General features: G+C 48.0%; 5 protein-coding genes across 6 annotated transcripts in view; 3 read left to right on the top strand and 2 right to left on the bottom strand.

Annotated features, from left to right (window-relative positions):
- LOC101781032 (glutamate receptor 2.8) overlaps positions 1-3,333 on the bottom strand; it is a 6,330-nt gene extending 2,997 nt beyond the window's left edge. Inside the window, exons 1-2 of the mRNA XM_004959414.3 lie at positions 2,953-3,333; positions 1,549-2,861 (exon numbers count right to left, since the gene is read on the bottom strand). Of these exons, the coding sequence (XP_004959471.1) occupies positions 1,549-2,861; positions 2,953-3,244 (1,605 nt within the window). The 5' untranslated portion in view covers positions 3,245-3,333. The remainder of the gene's footprint in view (positions 1-1,548; positions 2,862-2,952) is intronic.
- A 2,366-nt stretch (positions 3,334-5,699) lies between these two features.
- On the top strand, positions 5,700-10,240 carry LOC101775058 (glutamate receptor 2.9-like). The gene is made up of 4 exons (XM_004956829.2): positions 5,700-6,098; positions 6,648-7,989; positions 8,181-8,496; positions 8,978-10,240. The coding sequence occupies exons 2-4, from the start codon at positions 7,885-7,887 to the stop codon at positions 9,418-9,420; spliced, it is 864 nt and encodes a 287-aa protein (XP_004956886.1). The 5' UTR covers positions 5,700-6,098; positions 6,648-7,884; the 3' UTR covers positions 9,421-10,240.
- A 1,569-nt stretch (positions 10,241-11,809) lies between these two features.
- On the top strand, positions 11,810-17,176 carry LOC101774250 (glutamate receptor 2.2). Its single transcript, XM_022823783.1, has 3 exons — positions 11,810-14,528; positions 14,827-15,130; positions 15,401-17,176. Exons 1-3 carry the CDS (start codon positions 13,161-13,163, stop codon positions 15,814-15,816), a joined length of 2,088 nt encoding a protein of 695 aa, XP_022679518.1. The 5' UTR covers positions 11,810-13,160; the 3' UTR covers positions 15,817-17,176.
- On the bottom strand, positions 15,745-18,938 carry LOC105913787 (pentatricopeptide repeat-containing protein At1g09900). 2 transcript variants are annotated; one of them, XM_014804659.2, is made up of 2 exons: positions 17,417-18,938; positions 15,745-16,892 (listed from the first exon to the last, which is right to left on the bottom strand). In XM_014804659.2, the coding sequence occupies exon 1, from the start codon at positions 18,550-18,552 to the stop codon at positions 17,674-17,676; it is 879 nt and encodes a 292-aa protein (XP_014660145.1). In that variant the 5' UTR covers positions 18,553-18,938; the 3' UTR covers positions 15,745-16,892; positions 17,417-17,673. The 2 variants fall into 2 exon arrangements, with proteins under 2 accessions (XP_014660145.1, XP_012699131.1); XM_012843677.3 differs by lacking the exon at positions 15,745-16,892 and having other exon boundaries at positions 17,128-17,981; positions 18,079-18,938.
- A 7,741-nt stretch (positions 18,939-26,679) lies between these two features.
- LOC101779818 lies at positions 26,680-27,225 on the top strand. Its single transcript, XM_004959411.1, has one exon. It carries the CDS (start codon positions 26,680-26,682, stop codon positions 27,223-27,225), a length of 546 nt encoding a protein of 181 aa, XP_004959468.1.
- The last annotated feature ends 313 nt before the right edge of the window (positions 27,226-27,538 follow it).

The raw sequence follows: 27,538 nt of genomic DNA, 5'->3' as shown, positions 1-27,538 counted from the left end.
TATGTATGGGTTTTGTAATAGTCTACATTTAATACTCCTAATTAGTATCTAAACATTCGATGTGACACGTGCTAAAAATAAGCAAAAGTAATCAAACGGGACCTTATTTGTAAACGCAAGTCATTTTATTCGCGTGTATAAATGTTGACTTAGCATGGAGAATTTAACGATGTCTATTTGTCCACTGAAAACGACTTAGAAAGTGTAAGGAAACTCACCAATCGACTTGCATCCTAATCCTCTTCATTATCGCATATTATTCGCCCTGTGTTAAACTCAGTCATATCACGCATGCATGTGACAAAACTTGGCTAAACGGCCAAGAGACATATATATGGAAGTCGAATGGGACCGAGACCGACCCGTGTTTGGAAGCATCTGCTCTCGTCTGGAATATGAAGTCAACGTACGTTACCCTCGTGCTCTTTCAAAGTCGAAGGGAGACTAGTCTCTCGATGTAGATTACCCTCGTGCTCTTTTCAAAGTCTGACCAATCATTTTGTAAGCTTATTAGCTAGTATATGTTCCGATAGGTAGCAATAACTGCCGCTACATATAGCTGTCCGGAAATGTTGGTGGATGCTAACATTTTAGAGACTGCTTTTAGTGCTTGCTATGGCTTGAAGTTGTATTATTAGTAAGAGTGTAGTACTAATTTTTAATGTTACATCTGATTGTTGTTGATCGCATTTTACAATTGTTAATTATAATTTATTTATATCATGTATGCATGAGCATGATTAGTTCATTCATTCTTAGAAAAGGAGAAGTTTTATAATGTACAAAATATCTTAACAAGATTTTGAATAACTAGGTATATCTGATGTTCCACTATTTCTCATATCGACCGCCCCCCTTCCACTTTAGGACAATATAATTGGAATATTTAACCCGCAAGAAACTAAATTAATAGGAGCACTAGCTACCTGAACCTTCATGACATAAGGCAACAAAGAAAAGGGAGAAAACCTATAAAATATCGATAGCTTGCACTAGCACCCACGAGGGTTCAAATTGTGCCTTTTGGAGTTCAGTAATGCTAAGTAGATGAAACTCCTATGTCATTTTATGTAAATTCCAATAAATTTTGGTTAAAGTTACAGAAATACTGTTTAAAATAGCCGGCTATGGTGATTCTATATAGCAGCCTAGCTAATAGCAACTCTGAAGAATTGCCGCTACGATTGTGGTGGAAGAAGGTTGTATAGCCCGCTATTTAAAACAGTTGTAAATCATAAAATATAACTTGAGGAAGAATAAAAAAGTTAATTTTTACTATCCTTAGATGGTGTAGGAGAAAAATGGTAAGATTTTAGTGGGAGAGTATTTTTAATCTTTTACCATTTGTGTCTAAAATTAGTCCCGTTAGCTGGGTTTGGAGGGCTAATGAACTAAAGTTTAGTTGAAAGTTTAGCTAATTTTTAGTTCACCTTTAGCCCACTGTTTGGATCATCAGGGTTTAACCGACTGAAGTTTAACCTCTGAATCCAAACATGATCTTAATTTGCAATGCATACGTAACAACATAGGAGTTGATACTGCACTTACCCCGCTTCCGACCTTCTCGACTAGACTGTCGTAGGGCATTGAGCCCACCAACACGTACTCGAATGGCAGCGCGTATGGCAGCAGCCGCACCGCCGCCTCGAACACCTCGACCACGAACCCGCCGGCCACCGTCCGGTTCGTCGCTGGGTCCACGTACAGGTGCATGATCGGCCGGTAGCCTGGGTCAACGAACCCCGGCATCGCCACACGCAGCTTTCGGCCGCTCGTCGGTTGGACCCAACCGATCGGCACGACGGTGGACTCAGCCGGCCAGATCACCGGCGCGAGCCCGCTGTTCGACGCGCTTGCGCCGCCGCCCAGCTTGCGATGCAGCCCGTCCTTCGATGTCCAGAACCCCAGGGTCCGGTCCTTGGTGTTGTCCATGATGTTCACGACCCGGAATGCCGGCACAGCAAGCTCGCCGTTGACGAGCTCGAACCTTCCGCTGAGGCCGTCGAATGTCGTGTTGGTTATTGCCGCGAGGAACTTCTCGCCGGAGCTTGACTTGCCGAGTCCGGAGAAGTCGGTGGGGCCGCTCTTGCCGCCCAACAGCCCCTGCGGCGATGATAAATCGCCGGGGCCTAGACGCTCTGCGGCGGACGCGACGGCCCATGCGGCGTCGTACGCCCACAGCGCGTAGCAGCCCATCTCGGCCTGAGCCGGATCGGCGTCCCGGTGCTCGCGCATGAACCTGCGCGCCCAGCGCCGCCGGACGTCGCGCAGCCGCGGCGTGGCCGGCGCGTGCGGCGCGAGCCCGATGATGCCCTGCGGCGGGTCGATGGAGCCGAGGAGGCCCGTGAGGCCGTCGGTGATGACCCACGCGTAGCCCTTGGCCATCATCCCGGCCTCCGCCGCCGCGGCGAACACGAGCTCCGCAAGCCCCGGGCGCGTGTGCACCACGAAGGCGCGCGTCTGCTCGGACTCGAGGCGGTACATGGCGGCGGCGATGGCGTCCCTGGACGCCCCGCCGGGCAGCGCGCAGCGGTAGGGGACCTCGGCGCGCGCCGCCGTGAGCGCGTCGACGAGGTACGGCACGAAGGCGGCGCCGTAGTCGTCGTCCTGGTAGACGGGCACGACGCGGCGCCAGCCGAAGTAGGTGGCGAGCGCGGCGATGGCGCCCGCCTGCGCCGCGTCACTGAGCGCGGCGCGCGCGAAGAAGGGAGCCGCGGAGGCGGACACCGAGGGGCTGGTCGCCGAGAAGGACACGACGGGGACCTCAGCGCGCGTGGCGAGGTCCGCGACGAACGCCGACTCCACGGACGACTGCGGGCCCAGGATGGCGCGCGCGCCCTGGGTCGTCATCAGCTGCAGCGCTGCGGGGCACGCACGCGACGAGCCGGCGTCAGGAACCGCGCGAGAGGGGCGCAGCAACGAGGCAGGGAAGGGTGGGGGGCGTGTCCATACCGGCGGACGCGGCGGCGACGACGTCCCCGCCGGAGTCGTGTTGTAGGACCCGGACCCGTGCGGAGGCGTTGGGGAAGGCGGCGTAGAAGTCGTCGAGCGCCATCGGGATGGTGGTTCTGGCGATCCTTCCGACTGGCGAGTCGGCGTTGATGATGAGGCCCACCGTGACACTCGCCGCCACCGGTGGCGGCGGTGGCGGCTGCGCCCACGACGTCGGCGGGAGGAGCGAGGCGAGGCCGTGGAGGAGGAGGACGACGAGGCGGAAGGGAGGCTTCCGGGCGCGGCCGGCCATGGCCGAAGAGACCACTCAGGCGAGACGAGACAAGGGCACAAGGCGAAAGAACAAAGAAGGAGAGCACCGAAGCAGTTTAGCGAGGCGAAGAGATTACCACACACTCACGCAGTCGTAGCGATGAATGCAGAATTGGTAGTTGGTTCCGTACACGCGGCGATGAACGCTGAATTGGTAGCAGGCGGGCGTGCGGCACCGTGAGGCCTAAACAAGTTTGCTGGGCCAACAAAACCTGGGTTTTTACCCGTCAGAGTCGGCCCCTAGACACACCAGCCCAGGATGACAACACGTTTTCGGGCGTGCAGGCAGGAGCGCCGCGAGCCCGCGACCACCGTCATCGACGACGCACGGGGACGATGTCGCCCAGGCAATAATTGCATGACGGCGCCCTAGATACGGCGCATCCTCATGCTCCAGTCGTCCTCCCTCGTCCGAAATGACGGAGAGGACAGGAGCCGGTGCTGCAAAGTCGCAGGTCTACGCCTAACGGGCTTCCATGGTTTCCACACTCTTCCATGACTGTTCAGATAATCAGAGCTCATCGATCACCAAGTCAACCGTCATGTATCGGAGCTCATCGATCATGTTACTACTTAGTCTAACGGCTAGTTCCCTAAAAATTTTCTGTAAGCTTCTTTAGTACCGGGTGAATCTCCATACCAATACTAAAAACCTCTCTCTGGCTTCTTTATCTTCCGACCCTACGCTTTATCCTTTATCTCCCCACCCTTATCTCCCCACCGACCATGCACTATCTCTTACCCATCAGCCATGCACTATCTCTCCTACCTCTCTCCTCCCTCTCCTCTCACTGCCGCCGCCTCTCACCGTGGCTACGGCGGCCAATCATGGCGCGGTGGTGGAACGACGTGTGATGTGGCAAAAAAAGAAAAGAAGAAAAGAAAGAAAAGAATAGAAAAGAAAATGAGAAAAGGAAAGGAAAAGAAAAAGATCTCGGCGACGCGTGGTGTGGTAGCCAATTTACCCTCTAGTACCGATATAGCAATACTGATTGCACAACCGGTACTGAAGGCGTATTCTCCAGAAGTGGGACTTGGGTCAGCCGGCGGAAGGGCGTCGCGGGCGGCCATCTCGCTCGCGCTCGTGGACTTCTACACTTCGCAGCCGGCCGGCGGCTCCGGCACGACCGTGGCACTGCACGTCGCGGACTGTAAGGACGGCGAGATCACCGCTGCTTCGACAGGTCTATATTATGAACGTTTCTTGTCTCAATTGCCATGCATTTTATCTTCCATTTTTGCTAGTGATACTGAACAGCTAGCGCAGCGCTGAAGCTGACCGGAAACCAGTTCATCTACTGAAATTTTCTAGGCAAGGACTGAACGCCTGAAGCTCTAGTGTTGCCCGCCAAAAAAAAGAAAAAGAAAAAGAAAAAAAAGAAACAGAGAAGAAGAAGAAGGAAAACTTTATTTGAAGAAGTAGCTAAAGTCCACATACCATACATATAAATGAATGTATTAATGTTTTAATTAAATTTGATATTTTGATACAAACCCTATATTCAAGTATGTCATTTTTCATCCTTTTAATCTGCCCTTTTAAAATATAGACCATTTGTCCTTGTCATCTGTCTTTGCGTGACAGAATACTTAGCATCATTCATTTGGTTTAGTTTTTTTTTGGTAGGACCTGGCTACCTAGGTTTGGTACTCTAGCTCAGCACATTTAATTGTTTTTAGTGGTATAAGAGATACTCCCAAGTGTGTGCACTGTTTAATGATTTACTTGCTTTTTCTAGAAAGGGCATCGTCCGAATTTCATTACCACATAAGCAACGAAATTACAGATGTTATCTCGTCATGACGAGTTTGGATACTAATAGGAAACTTAACTAGTATCCCAACAGGTGGCCAGGTGCAAAGACCTCCGCCTGAACTAGAAAGTAACAGATAGCCACCAGAAGATCAAAGGAACCCCACTAAGGTTAACATTTCACTCCACCAGAAAAAAAAGAAAAAGAAAAGGAGATTTTTTGGAGTTTCAAAAGTGCTTCCTCGCACCCAACTCTAACTTTTTGTCCCCAGGCGATCTCCTTCAGTTTTCCCAGCACCATGTATCATCATTTTCCACTGAAGTAGCAGCATTCCAGTGTCATCAGGGTTAAAGATTTACTTGCTAATCTGTTATAGGTGTTTATATAGAGGTAAAGTGTGCATATGTGCTTCCGTTTATATGGATAAGCATACATATGTGTTTGTCAGCGTCTATATGTCAATTGTTTTTGGGGTAAAAAAAATCCTCAGCAGTGCACATTGATTAGGAGTTATGACATGGCCATTATCTGTGAAAAGAAAAACATCATGTTTTCGGTATGGCAGGGCCAGGCAAAATGTTCGATAGGTCAAAAATTGCTACGGGCCCAATTCGATCCAGTTAGAGCCCATGCCTCATTGGGTTCAGTCGGACTTTCAGACTTCAGAGCCATCAAGCCAGGGGCCTAGCCACGGTCGACTGTACGGCCGGCGACCGGCGGGGATTGTCCCGGCGGGGCGTAGGGTGGGCAGCGCCGGTGGATGCAGCATGCCGCGGATAGGAGTTACCCGCCCAGGGATGCCGCCGTGCGTGCGTCCAACCCTCCTGGGTACCCGAGCTTCGGCGCATTTGGGTCTTGGGGAGGGAGTCAAGTGGGGAGAGCGGGGTTTTCGGCGGGGGCAGTGTGCCGCCAGACGGCAGTGCCGCGTGTGGCAAAACTCCGCCGCTGGGCCGAGCGCCAGAGTGCGCGCGGCCGCCGGATGGGGACTTGAGGAGTAGGCTCACCCGTCAGTCCTGGCTTCGAAGGCCGTTGCTGTAACGGCGGATCCGTGGCTCCTATCAGAATTCAAGTATCAGTAAGGTGAGTAAGGTGCGTTGGGATTTTTTTTGCCACACGAGTAACTCACAAGTTCTTGCAGGGTATGCAGACTTGCTGATTAAGTTTGGGCTGTGAATGTTGCTACTTGCTAGACAGTGCAACGATTGGAAAAATTGCGGCCCTATCTATAGTTTTATTGGCATCATTGAATGCCTAGCATCATTCAACATGTGCGCTAACAGCAACCGAGAGGACACTAGCTAAGGCATCCTTTGGGGAAAATTGAAGAAGAAAAACAGGGGCGGAGTTACTTGATCCACTGGAATGGCTTTCAGTGTGTCACTACTCACTATGGCTGACGCTTCAGATTTTAAGCAAACGAGGCCATTGCCACATTCAAGAAATAAGCTTGGCTCAGCTGACCTGAAAATGGGGCGTCAAGTGACAATGCTTCCAATTTATTGATAAACCAATAATCGTGATTAATCGTGCTCGCCATGTTTGATGTGGTTACTTACTACCCTAGTGCTGACCAATCGATGAATGCATGCTTAAATAACCCCCTCCTCCCATGTTTCTTTCATGTTGCAGCAATAGACCTCCTGAAGCACTTCAAAGTGCAAGCCATCATCGGGCCAAAGACATTAATGCAGGCGAGGTTCATAATTGGCATCAGCAACAAGACGAATGCAACCATCTTGTCTTATTCAGCCACTAGTCCCTACTTATCAGCTAACCAGTCTAAGTACTTTGTTCGCACGGCCCTGGATGTGCCTCTCAAGTCCCTGCAATAGCTTCTCTGATTCAATACTTCAACTGGCGCCAAGTCGTACTTATCTATGAGGACTCTGACTTTGGTAGAGGCATTATACCCTATCTTGTGGATGCTCTCCAGGACGCTGATGCAGATATCCCATACCGAAGCATCATCCCTTCTGTTCCTACTGATGATCAGATAAAGGTGGAGCTTAACAAGCTGAAGACTATGCAAACACGAGTCTTCGTCATCCATATGTCATCGGACATTGCAGCACGCCTCTTTGTCCTTGCCCATGATGCTGAGATGTTTGCTGATGGTTATGCCTGGATTGTGACTGACAGTGTAGGCAACATGTTTAGCACCTTTGATCAGAACACGGTCAATTCAATGCAGGGTGTTCTTGGTGTGAGGCCTTACGTTCCACAATCAGACAAGCTCCTCAACTTCCCTGCTCGATTTCTTTCACGGTACAGACAACAGAATCTAGGTGCACCTGACCCAGCTAATCCAAATGTTTTCCATCTGTGGGCATACGACACAGCATGGGCAATCGCGACAGGCCTAAGGAAGGTTGGACCCCTTACACTGGGCTTCAAAATGCCATCATCACAGAAGAGCAACAACTCAAATGATCTGAGTATGCTTGGTGTGTCACAAGATGGGCCAGGACTTATTGATGCCATTTGAGCCACCAGGTTCCAAGGCATATCAGGTGAATTTGCTCTAGTTCATGGCCAGAGGCAGGCATCAGCATTCGAGATATTTAATGTGATTGGTAATTCATATCAAGGTGCTGGGTTCTGGACACCCAAGTTTGGTCTAAGCAAGAAATTTGTTACCTCTTTTGGTCCAAGTGACACTGTTGGATTGAATACAGTGATTTGGCCTGGTGTTTCAGCACAACCTCCTAGAGGTTGGGAATGACCAGTGGCTGGAAAGAAGTTGAAGATCGCTGTGCCAGTAAAGCCTTCTCGTAACCCCTTTGTGGATGTCAAGAAAAATTTGGCTACTGGGAAATTCGACGTGACTGGATCTTGTATAGATATCTTTGAAGCTGTTGCGCAGGAGATGCCGTACGCTGTCCCCTATGAGTATGTTCCTGTTGTGGACCCTAACATAGCCACCAACTTGACCATATCATACAGTGAGATATGTTACCAGATTTCCTTGAAGGTAAGCAGATAAATATTCATGTACCAATGTTGAACTTGTGGTTTTGACACGATCTGATCTGTAAGATTCAATATGAATCAGATAAATAATAGGATTAAAGATAAACATAGAAGCAAACATATGACAAATAGCAGCTTTAACATATTAACTCAGACAAGTGCGTGACTTAATTACTCATTTATGTTGAACAGAAATATGATGCGATGGTTGGGGACACAACAATAACCATCAATCGCTCATCGTACGTGGACTTTACATTACCTTACACTGAATCCGGAGTGCAGATGGTTGTTCCCATGAAGAAGAACTGGAACTCAAGCTTGTGGGTTTTTTTGAAGCCTATCGAACCAATCCTGTGGGCAGCCTTCTTGTCTGTTTTTATATTCACAGGTTTTGTCATATGGCTTGTTGAGCACAAGGAAAGCAGAGATTTTGGTGGGGGCGCTGGGAAGCAGTTTGTTAACATTGCTTATTTCTGCTTTCAGGCACTTCTAGTGGTTCCAAAGGGTGAGCTAAACAGTATTATACAGAAACGTCTGCCTATTTTGTTTGTATGGGTAACTTATAAATATTTACTATATTTTTTGCGCTTCTTATACTAAACAACATTTTCTATGGGTGTAGAAATTCAATTAATGAACTGTGCAACTATATATAAATGAAATATTCGAAACACATAACACTGATTAGTTTAAAACACAAATGTTAACATTATGGTCTGTAGAATATATGGTGAGACCAATTTATACAGTTGTTGTTTTTGCAACATCATACATTGATGCCAAAATTCTAGAGATGCTTTTATTCTCCTTTCATTGGCTTTAAAGTTTATTTTGCTGCCAAACCATACCAAATTTAAACCAATTTGGTGACCGAAATTTTTTGGTTATACTAAATTTTAGTAAGATAATGTAGGCTATTTTGCTTGCGAACCAGACATACCATAAGTCATTGGCCTGATGAGTTTGTACTATATATATTCTTGCAGACCCAAAACTGAAGAAATGGTTATCAAAATTTGCGCTAATAAACTTGGTATTGCTGGTTTGGTTGTTGGAGAAACTCTATAGTGCAAGCTTGACCTCCATGATGACTGCACAACAACTCCAGCCAATGGTGTTTGACTTGAATCAACTTCTTAGTAATGGAGATTATATTGGTTACCAGGGAGGGTCTTTTGTCAAGGATTTCCTGAAGAGCCGTAAAGTGGAGGAGCACAAAATTATAAATTACAGTACTCCTGATCAGTATGCTGAGGCTCTGATGAAAGGGAGTTGGAATGGCGGTGTTGCAGCAGTATTTGACGAGATACCATGCCTCAAGCTGTTTATGTCCAAACACTGCAGGAACCACGTTGGTCCTGTTTACAAGACTGGTGGATTTGGCTTTGTAATTTTTTTTTTCGTTCTGATTCATCAGTTTCTATCCTGACTTCTGCCTCTCCTCACAAATGCATGTCATTTTGGAAGTTTAAAGACAGCTGAACTTAACCCAACACTCTTGTAGCTTTAACACATTGAAACCGACAATGTCCAAAACAAGCCTTTTGTGACCGTGGCTGGCGGAATATTTGAATTAGTGGCTTTGTGTAGTGGTCGGGCAGGAGCACTTACGACCATCACCAATGTTTGACAAGCAGATCTATTTTCCTGCGTGTCATGTTTGCATTTTAACGTTTTAAATTAATCTTATTATTATGGTGGCTTTGGCAACTGACAGGTCTTCCCCAAGGGCTCTCCGCTCGTTGCAGATGTGTCAAGGGAAGGAGACAAGATTACCGACATTGAGCGAAAGTGGTTCGGAGACATGGTCTGCAACAGCCAGGCAAATGCCATAGAGTCAGCCTCTGTTGTTACCTGGAGCAGTTTAAGAGGAGTGTTCTTCATAACCATTGGTCTGTGGGCCGTTGCGGGGATCATCTACGCAGTACTGTGGTTCCGACCGAGGCAAGAAGAAGAGCAAGTTCGAGAAGTAGTCGCTGAACTTGCTATTGAGCATGTCCATGGCAACGGAGATGAGAGTATCATTTGGCGCATCGGCAGAGATAACCATCTGGTTATTCAGTTGCGTGGTAATCCACCGCCACCTGCAGATGCAGGACCTGAAGTGGGAGGGCACAGCCAGAAGCAGGACATGACGGCGTGGAGCCACCGCCTGATGTCCCAAATGCTGGAGGAGCAGAGGAGCAGGTGCACTCCGTGGAGCTCCCGTTGCTCCCCGCTGCATCAGGAAATGATGAGCACTGCGAACAACCGAAATTGAAACCGCAGAGTACACTGGACGGTTTTTCTGCCGAAATGAATACGATCATGCTTTTTCTAATGATCGTGCGTAATTTTTGCTCTGTTTTGCTGAGTGTTTAAACTCCTTACTAGGTTCAGTCTGTTAATTTAGCTTGATCTGGTAAATTTGCCGATTTTTAAAAAGTTATTTGCAAAAAGAAAGTGTCCCTATTATTTCATCCAACCTAGTAAAAGATCAAGAAGGTGCTGATTCCTTTTTTTTTTAAAAAAAACAAAGCCTCACGTGTGAATAAAAAACTTCCTCGCATGAGTAAATCAAATCCCTTTTACTTTTTCCTGTTTTCGTGAGAAGTAAATCAAACTCGGAAGCTAATTTTGTTGCGAAGTCGCAGAGAGGGCTTAGATGCACTGTAGTAGGCATCGCCCTCATTGACTCAGACTACAACCCTTGTGGAACGGCCAAACCTTGGCAGATCAGATTCAATCACACATTAAACTCGTGAAATGTTGAGGTTTGTCACTTCATTGATTGTTTAGCTTGCACATGTAAATTTGCTGAAATGCCCTGAAATGTCTGCGGAACGAAAGCGTTGACTAGGGATGGCAATGGGTGGGTGAGGTGCGGGTGGAGTAAAAACCCGCTCTCAACAAGACCCGCAACACTTGATCACGCCTGCCCTCGGATAGACCCGCGGGTGAAATGTCACACCCACACTCGCGGGTTGCCCTCGGGTTTCAGGTCACCCGCGGGTTCATTAACAACACATAAAATACTATGAACATATGAATCAAAGAATAGTCCAGCAAGTCAAACTTCCATCTTTAAGTACAACACATTACATAATAGTCATCTTAAAACATCTCAGTACTAATAAGCAAATAAATAATTAAATAAGATAACATAACACTAGCACACTGCCCATTCAACGAACATAAAACCACCAAGTAACAACCTCAAGCTCCAACCATCCATGATTCAATAGGCAAATCATGGACCAATGATATCAGACACAGTGACTATGTGAGTGACTGAGGGAGTGAGGGACGGTGTGGTCAAGAGTTCCAGTTGGACTGAGCCGAATTCATGGTATAAAGAGTCATGTGTCATAAGGTAAACTAGAATATACCTTGATATGATGGGTCCCATTAGGCACCTACGGATGAAAATTCACACCCACACCCAACCCATCTTAATGCGGGTCGGGTCGGGTCTAGATCCATGGGTGGAATTTCGCACCCACACCCGCACCCATTAGGTGTGGAACCTATGGGTGCCCGCACCCATAGGTCCGACTGCCATCCCTATCATTGACATTGTTTCCTTACTGTAAAATATATTAATGATAACCATTCTTTGTTGCTTTGAGAGTAGATCTCCATTCTTTCTGTAAGTTGAACTTCCAAGCTGTCCTAACATCTTAGTTCAAACAATAGCAGCAACAATTGAACACGTATGCACACGGTGATGAAGTCAAAGCAAACGAATTGCAAAGCTATTGATCACTGTTCTGATTATTTTTCTCTGACAACGTAAAGTGCTACCATCAGAAAGTATAATTTCCGCTACCACCGGAGGCATAAATCAATGAATAAACCATTCAAACTTCAACAATCAGCGATCAGATTCTCTAATGTACAGCATGCTACTTCAGTTCCCTCGAGGTCATTCGTCAGTTCGTACTTATCCTCACAAGAAAGCCCCATTGACTTGTGTGCTCATTGTCAACAATATCTTCGTTGCTTCAAGACGCAGGAGTGCCAACTGCGAGTTGCTTTTGACTTTTTTCTTGCGATTCCATTACGTAACGATCAAACTTTTGCTTGACCAAGGAACATGTCCATATCATTCTTGGCTATCACCGGGAATTTCCTAGAACTTCCGCAGCTATCAACTTCACCACGCAGGTATTCAGACACATTGAATTCTATATTTTTAAACAGAATATTAGCTGCTTTCCCAAGGAAAAAGAAATGGTGGGAGGTTGAAATTTTAATTCAAAGCTAACAGCTGTCCATATCATTCTCGGATTTAGTGTTGTCACCGGGAATTTCATCGAATTTCCCTAACCATCAACTTCAGAATGCAGGTATTCAGATACTTTGAAGTTTATATATCCATAAACAGAATGCCAGCAGCTTTCAAAAGGAAAAAACTATAAATAATGGAAGTTTTAGAATTTTAATTGAGAGCTTACAGAACTGAAGTGCGGACTAAGTCAAAGAAAAATATCCAGACTCATCAGACTTTCCATATAATACTGCGTTGGCAGCCCACATTCTCTAAAACTCACAAAGCTACTGTGAGTGGAGCAGTAGCTATGGAGATAGCGGCTAGAACCATCTTCTTGTTGTTGTTCGTTAACCTCATTTTGGCTCATAGAGCTACTGTGAGTGGAGCAGCAACACTCAATGTTGGAGTGATCCTCAACTTACAGTCATTGGTGGGCAAGATGGTACGCACCAGCATTTATATGGCCATGGAAGATTTCTATGCGGTCCACAGGAACTATACAACAAAGATGGTTCTTCACATCAGAGATTCCAATGCAAACAGTGTCCAAGCTGCATCAGAAGGTACACTTAATGTTATGTGAAATTGTCACTAAATTTTACTGAAATAAAACTTATGAAACAAAATGACTTGGGTTTGCGCATCATAATGAGGTCAAATCAGTGCATCCTAAACCCTTCAAAGGGTTTCACTGTTTCAGAAAAGGTTTACCCATAAAAAACAACACCTACTGAAAATTCAAATTCATAGAAAATATAGCTGCTCTAAGTAGAGTAAGCTCATTAGTTCTTGCTGTGTCCCAAGTCTGAAATTCTGAATCCACTATCCAAAGAAATAACTAGGTAGCCCATGTCATTGCATCATGTCTACTTGCACTAGATATCCTAAGTTCTTAACCGCAACTGCAATCTATACAAATGTATCATCAAATATTGTTTTTCCATATTCATTACACAGCTGTTGACCTGCTAGAGAATTACAATGTCAGAGCCATTGTTGGTCCACAAAAATCTTCAGAGGCAACTTTTGTCTCCGATCTTGGGAATAAGAGTCAAGTCCCGGTTATCTCCTTTACTGCAACTAGTCCCACTTTGTCATCTGGCTCTGTGCCTTACTTTTTGCGTGCAACACTAAGTGATGTAGCTCAAGTGAATTGCATTGCTGCTCTCATTAAGGGCTATGGTTGGAGAGAAGTGATACCGATCTATGAAGATACAGACTATGGTAGGGGCATCATACCATACTTGGTTGATGCCCTCCAAGAGTTTGGAGCTTCTATACCTTATCGTAGTGCAATCCCTGTATCAGCAAGCAGTGACCAACTTGAACAAGAACTCTACAAGCTAATGACAATGCAAACAAGGGTCTACATTGTGCACATGTCATCCTCTATTGCCTCTACTCTCTTCACAAAGGCCAAGAAGTTAGGAATGATAAGTGAAATGTATGCATGGATTGTGACAGATGGGATTGCAAATATCATCAACTCACTCAACCCTTCAATTCTTGATGCAATGAATGGTGCACTGGGTGTGAAATTCTATGTGCCTAAATCAAAGGAACTTGATGATTTCACTGCAAGATGGAATAAGAGGTTCAAACAAGACTACCCAAATGATTCGCCATCTCAGCTAGGCACTTTCGGACTCTGGGGTTATGATACTATCTGGGCCTTGGCACAAGCAGCGGAGAAGGTTAACATGGTAGATGACATATCTCACAAGCAGTGGCACAGGAAAAATTCAACGTGTTTTGGAACTATGGGTACGTCCACAATTGGTCCAAAACTCCTAGATGAAATCTTACATATTAAGTTCAGAGGCCTAAGTGGTGATTTTGACCTTGAAGATAGGCAGCTGCAACCTTCCATATTCCAGATAATTAATGTGGTTGGACAAGGTTCACAAGAGGTAGGCTTTTGGACAGCAAAGCATGGGATCATTAGGCAGCTAGATCAAAATGGATCAAAAACAACGAATGTAAACTCAATGCCTGATCTTCATCCAGTGATTTGGCCAGGAGAACTATATGTGGTGCCTAAAGGGTGGCAAATACCTACTAACCGAAAGAAGCTCCGCGTAGGTGTACGGACAAGTGGATATCCTGAGTTTATGAAGGTGGAAAGAGATCCTATCACCAATGCAACAACTGCTACTGGATATGCCATTGATGTATTTGAAGAGGTGCTAAAGAGACTACCATATGCAATACCTTATGAATATGTAGCATTAGATAATGCAGACTCTAGGAGCTATAATGATTTCGTCTACCAAGTTCATCTTGGGGTAAGGAATTGCTATCCTTATTTTGTCAGTAAGATCAAGGAGCATTATTAATTGTATGAACCAACAAGTTAAGGCAGGACTGAGTAGACGTTTTCTCAAAGCATAACAACACTATAATTCATTTCTGGCACATGATAGAAATCCCCACTGTAACTATTTCTATTATTTGTTTTCTTTGTCCACAAGCCCTTATAATTGTCAAATATGTGCAGCGCTTAATGGATGGCATATTCACCATCCAGTAAATAAAGTAAAGAAATGGACTCGTACTTATATAACACAAAGGTCATGCTTGCAGGTATATGATGCAGCAATAGGAGATATAACCATAAGGTACAATAGAACTTCCTATGCGGACTTCACCCTACCTTACACTGAATCTGGTGTAGCAATGATTGTGCCAGTTAAGGATGACACAAATAAGAATGCATGGGTTTTCCTGAAGCCATTAACTACTGACTTGTGGTTCGGAAGCATCGCATTCTTCATTTACACAGGGATTGTCATCTGGCTACTGGAGAGACGAATCAATAATGCTGAACTGACTGGTTCAATTTTTCGCCAGCTTGGGATAGCAATATATTTCTCCTTCTTTGCAGATAGTGAGTGATGTTATTGGAATTTTTTCTTTCAATATGACAAATTGCATTTTTCACATCTAGTAATTACTTTTTTTGGAAGACACAAATCTAACGTTTATATTACTAAAATTATCATAAGTAGGAACTGAAAATAAGTAACCTATTCTCCTGCTGCAGTGTATTATCACGGAACCATTTTTCACAGATGTTTGAACAGATATTATTTAGAATGTACATGAACAATACCATCATACTTAGAATAATTCGTATTTGATTTCCACCATTTTGCAGGGGAGAGGGTGGACAGTATTTTGTCTAGATTGGTTGTCATTGTATGGGTCTTTGTACTTCTCGTGATTACATCAAGTTATACGGCCAATCTATCATCAATTCTCACTGTGCAACAGCTTCAACCCACAGAAACTGATATTCATGAACTCATTAAAAAAGGTGAATATGTAGGGTATCACAACGGTTCTTATGTAGGAGATCTGTTAGAAGAACTTGGCTTTGACAGAAGAAAGATCAGAGCATATGAAACTTCAGATGATTTTGCTGATGCACTCTCTAAAGGGAGCAAAATGGGTGGTATAACTGCTGTCGTACATGAAGTTCCATACATCAAAATATTTCTTGCAAAGCATTGCAAAGGTTACACAATGGTTGGACCAATCTACAAATCCGAAGGCTTTGGCTTTGTAAGTTAACTACACCAGATATATTTTGTGCAAAATATGCCCTCTAAATTATTAATAGACTATAGGAAAATATCTTGAGAGTTAAGAGCTTCTCAGGATCAAGAAAATAATGGAGAACCCTTGAAAGAATATTCAATTAAAAAGAGAACACATATGGAAATTGCGATTTAAACTAACTAAGCTGCGGGACATAATGTACATCGCGAAGAGCCTAACACCCAAGATAACAACAAACAGGTCCATTCAACAAGACCAGCCAGGATGGATCTTCTGCAGTATCATTTATCACAAAAAACATTATGTAACTACTGTAAGACATGTGGTCACTTGAAAGAAACTTTTTCTTATTATAGGAAGCTTAAGGTAACAGAGACCATTGGACAATGTTGTGAGTTACACGCACTTTTGACTAGCAGTTATTTGCTATTATCTCACATCTTTTGCTATTGCAAACTGAACAGCGGCATGAAGGTTCTAACTTCTAATATATGTATAATATAGTATGAGCATATGAACATAAAAAAGAATCATATCGTAATTCAATTAGGACAAGGGGAAACAAAAATATAAACAAGAGCCATTCGTACATTCTTTAAAAGAAAAGATAGAAGATACCATTCACAGATTTTGTCTTTTATAATGTCAATCAAATTTGAAACTAGAATTGTAAATGATAAGAGAACCATTCTAACCACAAACATGTATTTGCAACTACCGCGCAATTCATTAATCTTACATATTTTTTTGGAGCTTTATGGAGAATCCTAGAATGCTAGCCATTTGTTTTTTTAAAAGATCCATTACTTAAACAATTTGTACATTACTGAATTTATTTAAATTGTTGAGTAGGCATTCCCCAAGAGATCCCCTATGGTCATTGACTTTTCCAGGACAATCCTCAGCATTACAGAAGGAGACACTATCATTCAGATAGAAAAGAAATGGATCGGAGATCAACATGCCTGTCAAAATGATGGTGCCATTGCCAGCCCAAGCAGTCTAAACTTCAAAAGCTTTTCAGGACTCTTTCTGGTCACAGGAGTTGCTTCAACTTCTGCCCTCTTAATAGCCCTGGTGATGTTCCTCTACAATAATAAGCACAAGATAAGGAACAGTATAAGTCGTGTCCAGACTCAGGGAGGATAGATCAGAGCATGCAAACAGACGGAATCAAGAAAGAGTCCTGAAAAGGCTATCCTACAGGTATTGTGCAAAGGACAACAGCTCCAGAGTGAAACTTTCCGTCATGTTAATTTTTGGACAACAGTCATGTCAGTCTCAGCATTCTTTCCAATGTGTGACTCACTTTGTACATTTCAGTACCTCGACAGTACCCTTTCTAACAAAAAGCAATTATTAATTCCTGATACATATATACATCTAATATGAAACCTTGTCCAAGCATCCATCCTACTAGTGTATGCAATTCATGGAGCTTACTACCAGCAATGAGACCTCGCATAATACTAGATACTGCAGATCTAGAGAGACCATTTTCTAGTGATCGTTTTAAATAACTAAGTGCAACCAACAACTTCCCCTCTCTACAGAGACAATCAGCCACAAGGCTGTCAGTGATGTCATTTGGAGTAATGCCTTTCTCAATCACCTCATGAAGCACAAGGCAGGCCTCATAAGCTTTCCCCAAGAAACTGAGATGGCGGATCAAAGTATTGTATGCCACAACATCAGCGACAAAATCCTCACTTCTAAGCAAGCAAAGCGCTCCACAAAGCTTCCCAAGTTTACAGAGACTGTGGACCACAATGCTGAAAGTCCAGCTATTGGGAGCCATGCCTTTTTTGACCATGTCGACAAAAAGCTTGATAACAGCCAACCATCTCCGATCATCACAAAGCCTCCTCATCACAGTGTTATAGTTGACAACATTGACATGCCATCCAATTTCTGCACTGCACCCAAGAGGCACTTTGCAGCCCAAGCAGTTGACCTGTGGCAAACCCCGTCGAGGAGGATATTCAGAGTAATCTCATTAGGACACAACCCCTCTGACAGCATCTTATCCACCAATGCAAAGCTCTTATCTACTCTGCCGGCTTTGCATAGCCCATCCATGTAGGTACTGTATGTGATTGTATCCGGCGCCCACCGTTTCGCACTGCTCTCCTCAAGAAGCGTATCAACTTCCTTGAAAGCACCAGCCTTGCATAGACCTGCAATCAAGACATTGTAAGTGGCTGTGCTTGGCACAAATCCAGCTGCCATCATTGTTTCCAAGAGCTCCTTGGCCTCATGTATCATTCCACTCACGCAGTAGGCATGCATGATGGGAGTGTACGTGTGAGCATTGGGTTGGCAACCTTCCTCCAGCATCAAGTCAAGCACGCCCAGCGCCTCAGCCACCCGGCCGGCGCTGCACAGCCCAGAGATCAGCGTCGAGTAGGTGACCACGTCTGGGGCCATGCCGTTCGCTGCCATCCACCCCACAACTTCGTAGGCTGCGTCGAACCGCCGGAGGCGGCAGGCGTACACCCCGACGAGCACCGTGCACGCGGTGGCGTCGGGTGCAACGCCGTCCGCGGCCATGGCTTTGAGCACGGCGAGCGCGGCGCCAGGTTGGGACGCCGACGAGAGCGCCGCGGCGGCCGTGGTGAAGCAGGCGGTGTCGGGGCGGCGCCCGAGGAGGCTCCGCATTTCGTCGAGCAGGTGGAGGGCGCGCTCGGCGCCGGCGCCGGCGCCTGCGCCTGGGCCGTATCGGCCGCCGGATGTGGCGTGCGCGGACATGAGGCGGTTGTATTCGTACGGGTGTGGCGACCGCGGCCGTGACGGAAGAGGCGGGGGCGGGGGCGGGGGCTATTCGGAGAGCTCCTTCGCGAGGGAGGCGAAGCGGAGGAGGTGATCTCGGGGGGAGATTGACAGCCGGCGTGGGTGTAGGAGGCGGGCATGGGACGGGAGGGGGAGGGCATAAGGAAGTGGGGGTGACTGCGGCGGCGACATCTGAGAGTGGTGGCGATGGCAGCGGCGGTTGCAGCCTTGCTGCCCGGAGAAGGCCGCGCCGGAGATAGGGGAAGCGGGCGCGTGGTCCGCTGCGAAGCTGGGGGCGCCGGAGAGCTGGAGGCCGAGCAGAGCTAGGGGCGGCGAGCTGGAGGCAGAGCTAGGGGCGGCGGGCAAGCTGGCTGGGGGCCTGGGGGGGTGGGGGAGACAACGGTTTCGGGGGTAAGAAATGGGCCGTCAAACAACCAGGCCCAAAAGCATGCAGATGATAGTTCCAGAACAATGGTACATTGCATGCCAGCAAGAGAGAGAAATATCCCCATAATTCACAAGCTTGGTTCAGTAAGTCCAACCAAGTCCTGGATTTTGCATATCACGAGACACCAGGCCTGATCCAAATTTTCATGCCTCCATTCTGCCATTATTTTCCCGTGGCAAGTATATGTCTGTGGATATGTACATCCCTGCATTTCGTCAGTACACACACAAGCTGAGCAGCAACCTAGCATTAATCTAATCGCAAGTGCAACCTGATGAGTCACTACTTGTCAGTCAGAACACCAGGAACCAAACAGTAAGCTAATTGCATATTTAGTCTAGTCAGACATCACATGTACATCAAGCAGCCATACCATTCCTGTAATCTAAGGAATGGCCAAACTGCCTGATGGTTAATTCTTAACTAGCATAATACCCACAGGGAAACAAGCATACCTACCACCAATGGACGAGGGCACGCGCAGTAAAATCTCATAAAACAATAGAAACGAAACCGACAGATTTCCCTTGCGAGTGGCCTCGTCCATTGGGAAAACAATCTCATATTCTCATGGGCGCCGACAAGCATGAGGAGCTCCCATCACCTCCCGCGGCCGATGGACGAATGGAGGATGTGTGCCCGCGGTCGCTTGCTTGCCGAGAGACCTCCCTCCGTTCCTCCACCGGCTGCCATGCAAAGCCTCACCGCCACTGTCGCCCGCAAGTTGCCACCCCCTGCTCGGCTGCTTCGTGGCGGAGGTCGCCGGCGTTCGGCGGCCGGCTGCACCATTCTCCGCGTTGATGTGGACTAGGCCTGGGCGCGGGATGCGGGCCCAGGGATGTACGATTTTATCCATCATGGGTTGAGCCGTTTTAATAAGAATTGGACTGGGCTAAATGCAACATGTTCCGGCTCTATCCAAAACCTCGGCCCATCCTTCCCTGTAGTTGTTGACTTCTGAGTTCTGACTTGGTGAGGTCCCCAAGTTTTCAAGGGAGCAATGCATGTATGGCCATTATACTTGTGGTCTTGGTTTTTTTTAAAATGACATATATACTCTACTGTGGACAAATCATATATACCTTTCCATTTGTGATTTTTCCTTTACCCCCCTCCTCTCTTAATTCTCTCGATTCCATCTATAAGCTTCCATTGGAGGGCAAGCTATTCATGGCGATAGTGCCTATGCTGGCCTAAATCCAAGCAGATTGTAGAGTAGCCGAGAAGAAAGCCAGTGTGGAAGGGACGGGGGCGGCCGCTGCCATGGGAGGAGAGCACGAAGGTAGCCATGGGAGGAGAGCACGAAGGTAGCCATGGGCTCCCTGCTCGCTTTCCTATTCGTGGGGATGTCGGTGCACCTTTAGTGAAGAAGAAGAAGAACAACAAGGGAGGAGACGGCCGGCCTGCTTTGGTCTGCTTGGATTTGTGGCTACTGATTTGAGGGAGGAGGAAGGTAGGAGGATGATAAGCTGATTATTGCCGATTTTGGAGTTGGGGAAAAAGTTGCCGGCACCTCCGCCTACTGCTGCAGCAGGGCCTTCACCACACGCACCGTCGGACATGACGTGCAGAGACCGCAGCATCGGGAGGAAGAAGAACAAACCACGGCCTATAAATAAATCAAATCAGAGGGAGCAATTTATAAATGTACATGTCTTGGCCTGGACACGCTGGATGCCACATCATCCAAATACATCTTGCTAGAGAGTCAATAACCATATTGACATTGTTGGGAAACCTTGATGGTCATGATTTACCCTTCTCTGAGTATGGTGATCAAATTGAAACAAGCTGATAATCATCCATTCATTTTACTCTTTTCATGGATCACAGAAGGTAGTCTCAGAGCGTGTCGTCATGAACATTCTTGTCTAATATTTTACCGACACTAGACGGCCAGTTGGTAGTACATACCGTCACACGAGCTGCTAAATCTCGCTGTCCAATCTGCAAAAATCAATGGAAAAATAATTCTGGCTATCCGAGAGATATGGGTACTCCATGGGTCCCCACTGACAGGATACTGGCCAGATCTGACAAGTGGGCCTGCTCGACCACGGCGTGCGGGCCAAGGACATGAAGATACTTGGAGCACAAGATTAGGAGGCCGGACGATTCAAATCAGCCCGGATATTGTGGGATACGTATTGTAATCCGACTCATATCACCTTCCATGTAAAGATCGAGTAGATTAGATTCAAACCGACTTGTAACCCTAGGTCGTTAGCCTATATAAGGTGACCAAAGGAGCCTCTGAGGACATCGAATTTCTTAAGCAATACAAACCACCAAGCATACATGATGTAGGGTATTACTCTCCGAAGGTCTGAACCTGTCTAAAATCCTCGTATCCTTTGTGTTCTCATGATCACTTTCGAATTATTGGTTTCGCAATTGCCCTCACTTACAAATCAACCACTTGGGTAACCCCCTGATGGACTGTCGGGCTTATAAATCCGATAGTTGGTGCGCCAGGTAGGGGTGATTGTGAGATCCTCCCCAGCGAGCTCGATGGCATCCCGTCTCGATGTTGTCTTCCCCGAGAGCATGAATGAATACCTCGCCAACCCGATCCAGCTTTGCTTCAGGAGCATGCTGGTGGACTTCGACTGCACCGCGCCTTCCGTCGACTCGGCGCCGTTCGCCGGCCCAGCATCCGTCGGATCTACTCCGGCGGTGCAAGTTCTCCATTCAAGGATCATCATGCCACTTTCTCAGCAGGTTAGCGATCTCTCTCTCTTCGAGAGGGTTCCACTCATCCTTGCAGTGACCCGCCCACCCACGTCCTCCGACCTGATTGCGGGGCTAGATCGCATCAGCAACATAATTGCTGAGTGCATTGATCTCTTTGAGGTGGCGCTACGCTCAACAAGGTCGGCGCAGGGTCCCTCCCGCGTCCCTTTCGGTCTACGAAACTCGATTGCCGTGTATTCCACAAAACTCGCGCAGTCCTTCCAGATCCAATCTGCAGACCCACCCACACCCGCTCAGTTTCTGGACTCTGGCGAGTTCCAAGTCCCCCGCATCATCCTAATGCTGAATCCCTATGGAAGCGATGACAAGAGCAATTACTCCATGCCAGATCGCGAAGCCTTCGTGGTCTTCACTGACGAGCCACCCAGGGATGGCAAAACCTCTTCTCAGGAAGCATGTCGTAATGCCAGGAACCAGGACCGTGCAGCACGGCACCAACAAGAGCAACAACCTACTGCTATCGCGAAGGCAGCAGACGATCAGTGTCGACCACCGCGCGACGACGGTGGCAACGCCGACCAGGATAGTGCCGGGGGCAGGCGCAGGCGCTCTGCGCGCGCCCGCAATCTACAAGCCGACCTCGAGCAAGCCGGCCACAATGTCTTCACCATACCTTAGGCCAACCTGGGGGCTGCTTTTGCCAACCTGGAAAATCTTTTAGACTCGGAGCAAATGCAGTGGATCCAAGCACGTATCTACACCGCCAACGCTCAGATCGAAGAGCGGGTCCACAGCCAGTCCGCACACTCCCGGTAAACAGCTACCCGGCACTCTCAAAGTCGAAACGGGCATAGAAGATCCGGCCACCATTGAGGCAACCACCGCGCAGGAGGTCGGTTGGAGCCTATTTCGGAAGAAGAGGTGGAGCAACCTGCCAACGCACCCGTCAACAACGACCGTCAACTCAACAATCACGACAACTACCGCCATGGCAGGAGAGGCGACGGCGAGGACCGCGACAGGAGAGGCGATGGCGAGGATCGTGGCAGACATGGCCGACAACGTGACCTCCGTGAAGAGTTGCGTGACCGCCATGACCTCCGGCCCGACCTCAACAACTGTCACTAAGAGCGGGAAGAGGCCAAGCTCCGCCGCCGCGCCAAGTACAACTATGACTACGGCGCTGCTGGACTTAACCGCAACACAGAACGCAAGGACCGCCGCCGCCAGGAAGCTGAGATCCGTTGACGTGCCAACTACGATCACATGTAGAGCGTCCCTGAAGATGCTTATGCCCCATCTAGGCGTGACAACGGCAGACGCCCTAGGGCTGCACCCGTTGTGTACAACCTCAAGGACGATAACGACACGACGATCGACGGTTTCGCCTACTTCACCCCATGCCTCAGGGCTATTGATTGGCCTGCATCATTCAAGTCGGCCATCAATGAAAAGTACGACGGTCGCTCCAACCCCACCATCTAGCTCAAGACGTACAATACCGTGGTGAAAGCCGCCCACGGCACCTACGATCAGATGGCCGCCTACTTTCCGGTGGTGATGGGTCCCGCTCCACTCCTGTGGCTGGAGAACCTCCCACCAAACAGCATCGATAGCTAGGCTCAGCTCGCTAAAGCTTTCACCGAGAACTACCAGGCTACCTACAGCCGACCTGGTAACACGAAAAAACTCGATCAAGTCCGTCAGTAGAAAACCAAAACTATTCGAGACTACGCCAACCGCTTCTTCGAGAACCGTAACAGGCTGGCTGGCGTCGAAGACCACGACATCATCATGTACTTTTGCTCCGGCCTGATGAACTGCACCATGTTCTGCAAGTTGTATGAGGCTGCCCCCAAGACAGTCGGGCAGATGATGGAGGTTGTCAACACCCAGGCAGACATAGAGGAGGCGGCGACAGTATAGTTCCAGGGTGGCAAGCATCGCCCGAACGATGACTACGAACAGCCGACCCATGACAAACATGAAGCTCGATTGGAGTCCTGACTTCGGAAAAGGGCCCCCGAGGTCCTCACTGCTGAAGGTGATGCTGCCAGGACGACCACCTTCCTAAAGAAAGAGTTCGATGATAACTTCAATGCTCCGTGCCCCTTCCATAAGGATGTACGTCATAATCTTCGGGACTGCACAGTCCTCAAGAAAGAGCTCGGCGCTCCGGTGGAGTACAAGTGACCCCGCCGCAATGACTACCGTCGGGACGACAACCGTCGCGACTACCGTCGCTATGACGACCGCAACGACCACGACAACCGTCACCACGATGGCTGCTACCAAAACAACCACCACCGTGTAGAACGCAATGATCGCCGTTGCGATGACCGCAATAACCGCTGACATGATGACCGCGACGACCAACACCGAGAGGAGCACCGCGACTAGCCACACCCAGACACCCACCACCCCGATGCCAACCAGAATGGAGAGTTCCAGCGACCAGAACGATAGGTCAACACCATAGTGGGTGGCCCCAACGCTTTCTGTAGCAACCGCAAGCAGAAGCTTTGCCAGCGAGAGGTGCACTTTGTCTCCATACATCTAGTCCAGTATCTGCGCTAGTCAGAGCAACCCATAAACTTCTGCAAGGAAGATCATTGGGTACACATTCCAGATCCCGGATCCTACCTGCTGGTGGTCTGCTCGACCATAGACCGAGCCCGACTCCCCAAGGTGCTGATCGACGGTGGCAGTGGCCTCAACATCATCTTCACAGAGACCTTGAAGCGCATGGACTTCAATTTTGAGTGGCTTCAGCCCTGTGAAGAACCCTTCTATGGCATCGTCTTGACAAATGATCATATTCGATTGGCCGAGTTGTTTTGTCAATCACCTTTGGCACACAAGCCAACTACTGCACGGAGTACCTCACATTTGAGGTGGCCAACTTCAAGACTTCCTACCATGCCATCTTTGGCAGGCCCATGCTGGCGAGGTTTATGGCAATCCCGCATCACACCTACCTTGTCCTCAAGATGCTGACTCCAAACAGTGTCCTCTCCGTCTACGGCGACATCAAGGCTTCGTACAAGTGCGACACAGAGGCAGTGCAACTCGCTGAAGCCCTGGAGTACTCAGCCAAGGCCACTGCCATGGTCGCCGAGGCCCAAAAGGTGGACAAGGACTAGCTCACAATCCTAGAGACGGAGCCGATGCCCACGGCGCTGCAGCTTGACCCCAAGGTCAAGAAGATCTGCCTCAGCCTGGAAGACCTGACGAAGACAACCTTCATAGGGTCCGACCTCTCCGAGAAATTTGAACTCGCGCTCACCAATTTCCTTCGGGAGAACTCGGACATATTCGCGTGGAAGCCATCCGATATGCCCGATGTTCCGCGGGAGCTTGCTGAGCACTCCTTGGACTTGAGCAAGACTGCGTGGTCAGTCAAGCAAAAGCTTCGCCGCTTTGCCCAAGATCACAAGGAGGCCATTAGGGTAGAATTAAATAATCTCTTAGCCGCCGGGTTCATTCGTGAATGTAAGCATCCCGATTGGTTGGCGAATCCAGTCCTTATAAAAAAGAAAACCGGTGAATGGAGAATGTGTATCGATTACACCGACCTCAACAAGCACTTCCCTAAGGACCCCTTCCCACTTCCATGCATAGACCAAGTCATAGACTCTACGGCTGGGAGCATCCTGCTTTGCTTCCTCGACTGCTACTCGGGCTATCACCAAATTGCCCTTGATCCTGCCAACCAAGACAAGACAACGTTCATAACGCCCTTCAGCATCTACTGCTACAACACCATGACCTTCAGGTTGAAAAATGCCAGCGCCACCTACCAGAAGGCAATCCAGGGTTGCCTCGCAACACAACTACACATCAACGTTGAGGCCTACATCGCCAATGTGGTTGTCAAGACCAAGGATGAAGAAAGCTTCATAGCCAACCTCGCGGAGACCTTCAACAGCCTCCGAGCTTATCGTTGGAAACTCAACCCAGGCAAGTGTGTCTTCGGTGTCCCGTCTGGAAAGCTCCTAGGCTTCATGGTTAGCCAGCACAGCATCAAGGCCAATCCTATCAAGGTGAACGCAATAAAAAATATGGCGAAACCATCCAACAAGAAAGACGTCATGAAGCTTACTGGCATGATGGTGGCCCTTAGCCACTTCATCAGCAAACTCAGAGAAAAGGGTCTACCCTTGTTCAAGCTACTCAAAAAGGCGGACAAGTTCGAGTGGGATGATGAGGCCAGCAAGGCACTCGAAGAGCTCAAATATTTCCTCACCACTCCCCTCATCATGACGGCCCCAGCCAACCAAGAAACGCTTTACCTCTACATCTCTGCAACGATGCACGTTGTCAACACCGTGCTAGTTGTGGAACGTGAAGAGCCCAACCATGCCCACATGGTGGAGTGATCGGTGTACTACGTTAGCAAGGTACTTTGCGACTCCAAGATCCGCTACACACAGGTTCGGAAATTGCTCTATGCAGTGCTGATCTTGTCAAGAAAGGTACGCAATTACTTCCAGGCACACAACATCCGGGTGGTATCCTCATACCCCATCGGTGAAATCCTCCACAGCAGGGATGTCAACGACCGAGTTGTCAAGTGGTCCGTGGAGCTCGGTGAATTTGATCTCGATTTCTACCCGCGTCATGCGATCAAGTCACAGATGTTGGCTGACTTCGTGGCCAAGTGGACAGAGATCCAGAAGCCACCCTCCCTAGAGAGGTCGGAACACCGGACTATGTACTTTGACGGTGCCCTCAACCTTCAAGGAGCCGGCACAGGGGTGCTCTTCATATCGCCTAAAGGCGAGTAGCTCAAGTACGTGCTCCAGATCCACTAGAAGGCCACCAACAATAGCGCCGAGTATGAAGCTCTCATCCACGACCTCCGCATCGCTGTCTCCCTTGGGATCAAGCGCATCCTTGCGTACGGTGACTCCAAGGTCGTCATCGAGCAAGTCAACAAGACTGGGGACTGCACCAAGGAATCCATGGACGCTTACTGCGCTAAAATCTATAAACTTGAGGCCCACTTTGATGGTCTTGAGTTCCACTATGTCCCTAGGAACCACAACATTGCCGCCGACGTCCTGTCCAAGCTTGGCTCCAAGCGTGCGCAGGTTCCGGCCGGTGTCTTCATAAAAGATCTCCGGAAGCCTTCCATCAAGATTCTAGACCCGGAGCAGAGCGACGCTGGCGCACCGGCTTCGGCCGACCCAGCTGCTGCTAACATCATGATGATTGAGGCAGAAGAAGACTGTCGCACCCCATTTATAGCCTTGATCATCGACCAGATGGTGCCAGAGGACAAGATCGAGCACGAAAAATTAGCTCGACGGAGTGCAAACTACGTCGTCATCAGCAAGGAGCTCTACAGAAAGTCCGCATCCACATGCATCCTAATGAACTGTATTCTGCGCAGAGAGGGCCTCGACCTCCTGCATGAGATCCCCTCAGCACATGTGGCAACCACGCTGCCTCGGGCACTTTGTTCGGCAAGGCTTTTTGCTCTGGTTTCTATTGGCCAACAGCGGTAGCCGATGCAAAGGAGCTCATCTAAAGATGTAAAGGGTGCCAATTCTTCTCCAAGCAGCAACATCTACCGGCCTAAGCCCTGCGCACCATCCCACCATCCTGGCCCTTCACATGCTGGAGGCTGGACATGGTCGGACCCTTCAAGACCGCTCCGGGCGGCTACACCCACATCTTTGTGGCAGTTGACAAATTCACCAAGGGGATTAAGGTCAAGGTTGTCACTAGTATTGAGTCGGCTAAAGCCGTTTAGTTAATGGAGGAAATTACACACAGCTTTGGAGTACCAAACAGGATCGTCACCGACCTTGGCAAGTA

Source organism: Setaria italica, chromosome II (assembly GCF_000263155.2).
Source record: "Setaria italica strain Yugu1 chromosome II, Setaria_italica_v2.0, whole genome shotgun sequence".
Classification (NCBI taxonomy): Eukaryota; Viridiplantae; Streptophyta; class Magnoliopsida; order Poales; family Poaceae; genus Setaria; species Setaria italica.
The sequence above is the reverse complement of the archived record's forward strand: the minus strand, read 5'-3'. Positions and strand labels throughout refer to the sequence as shown.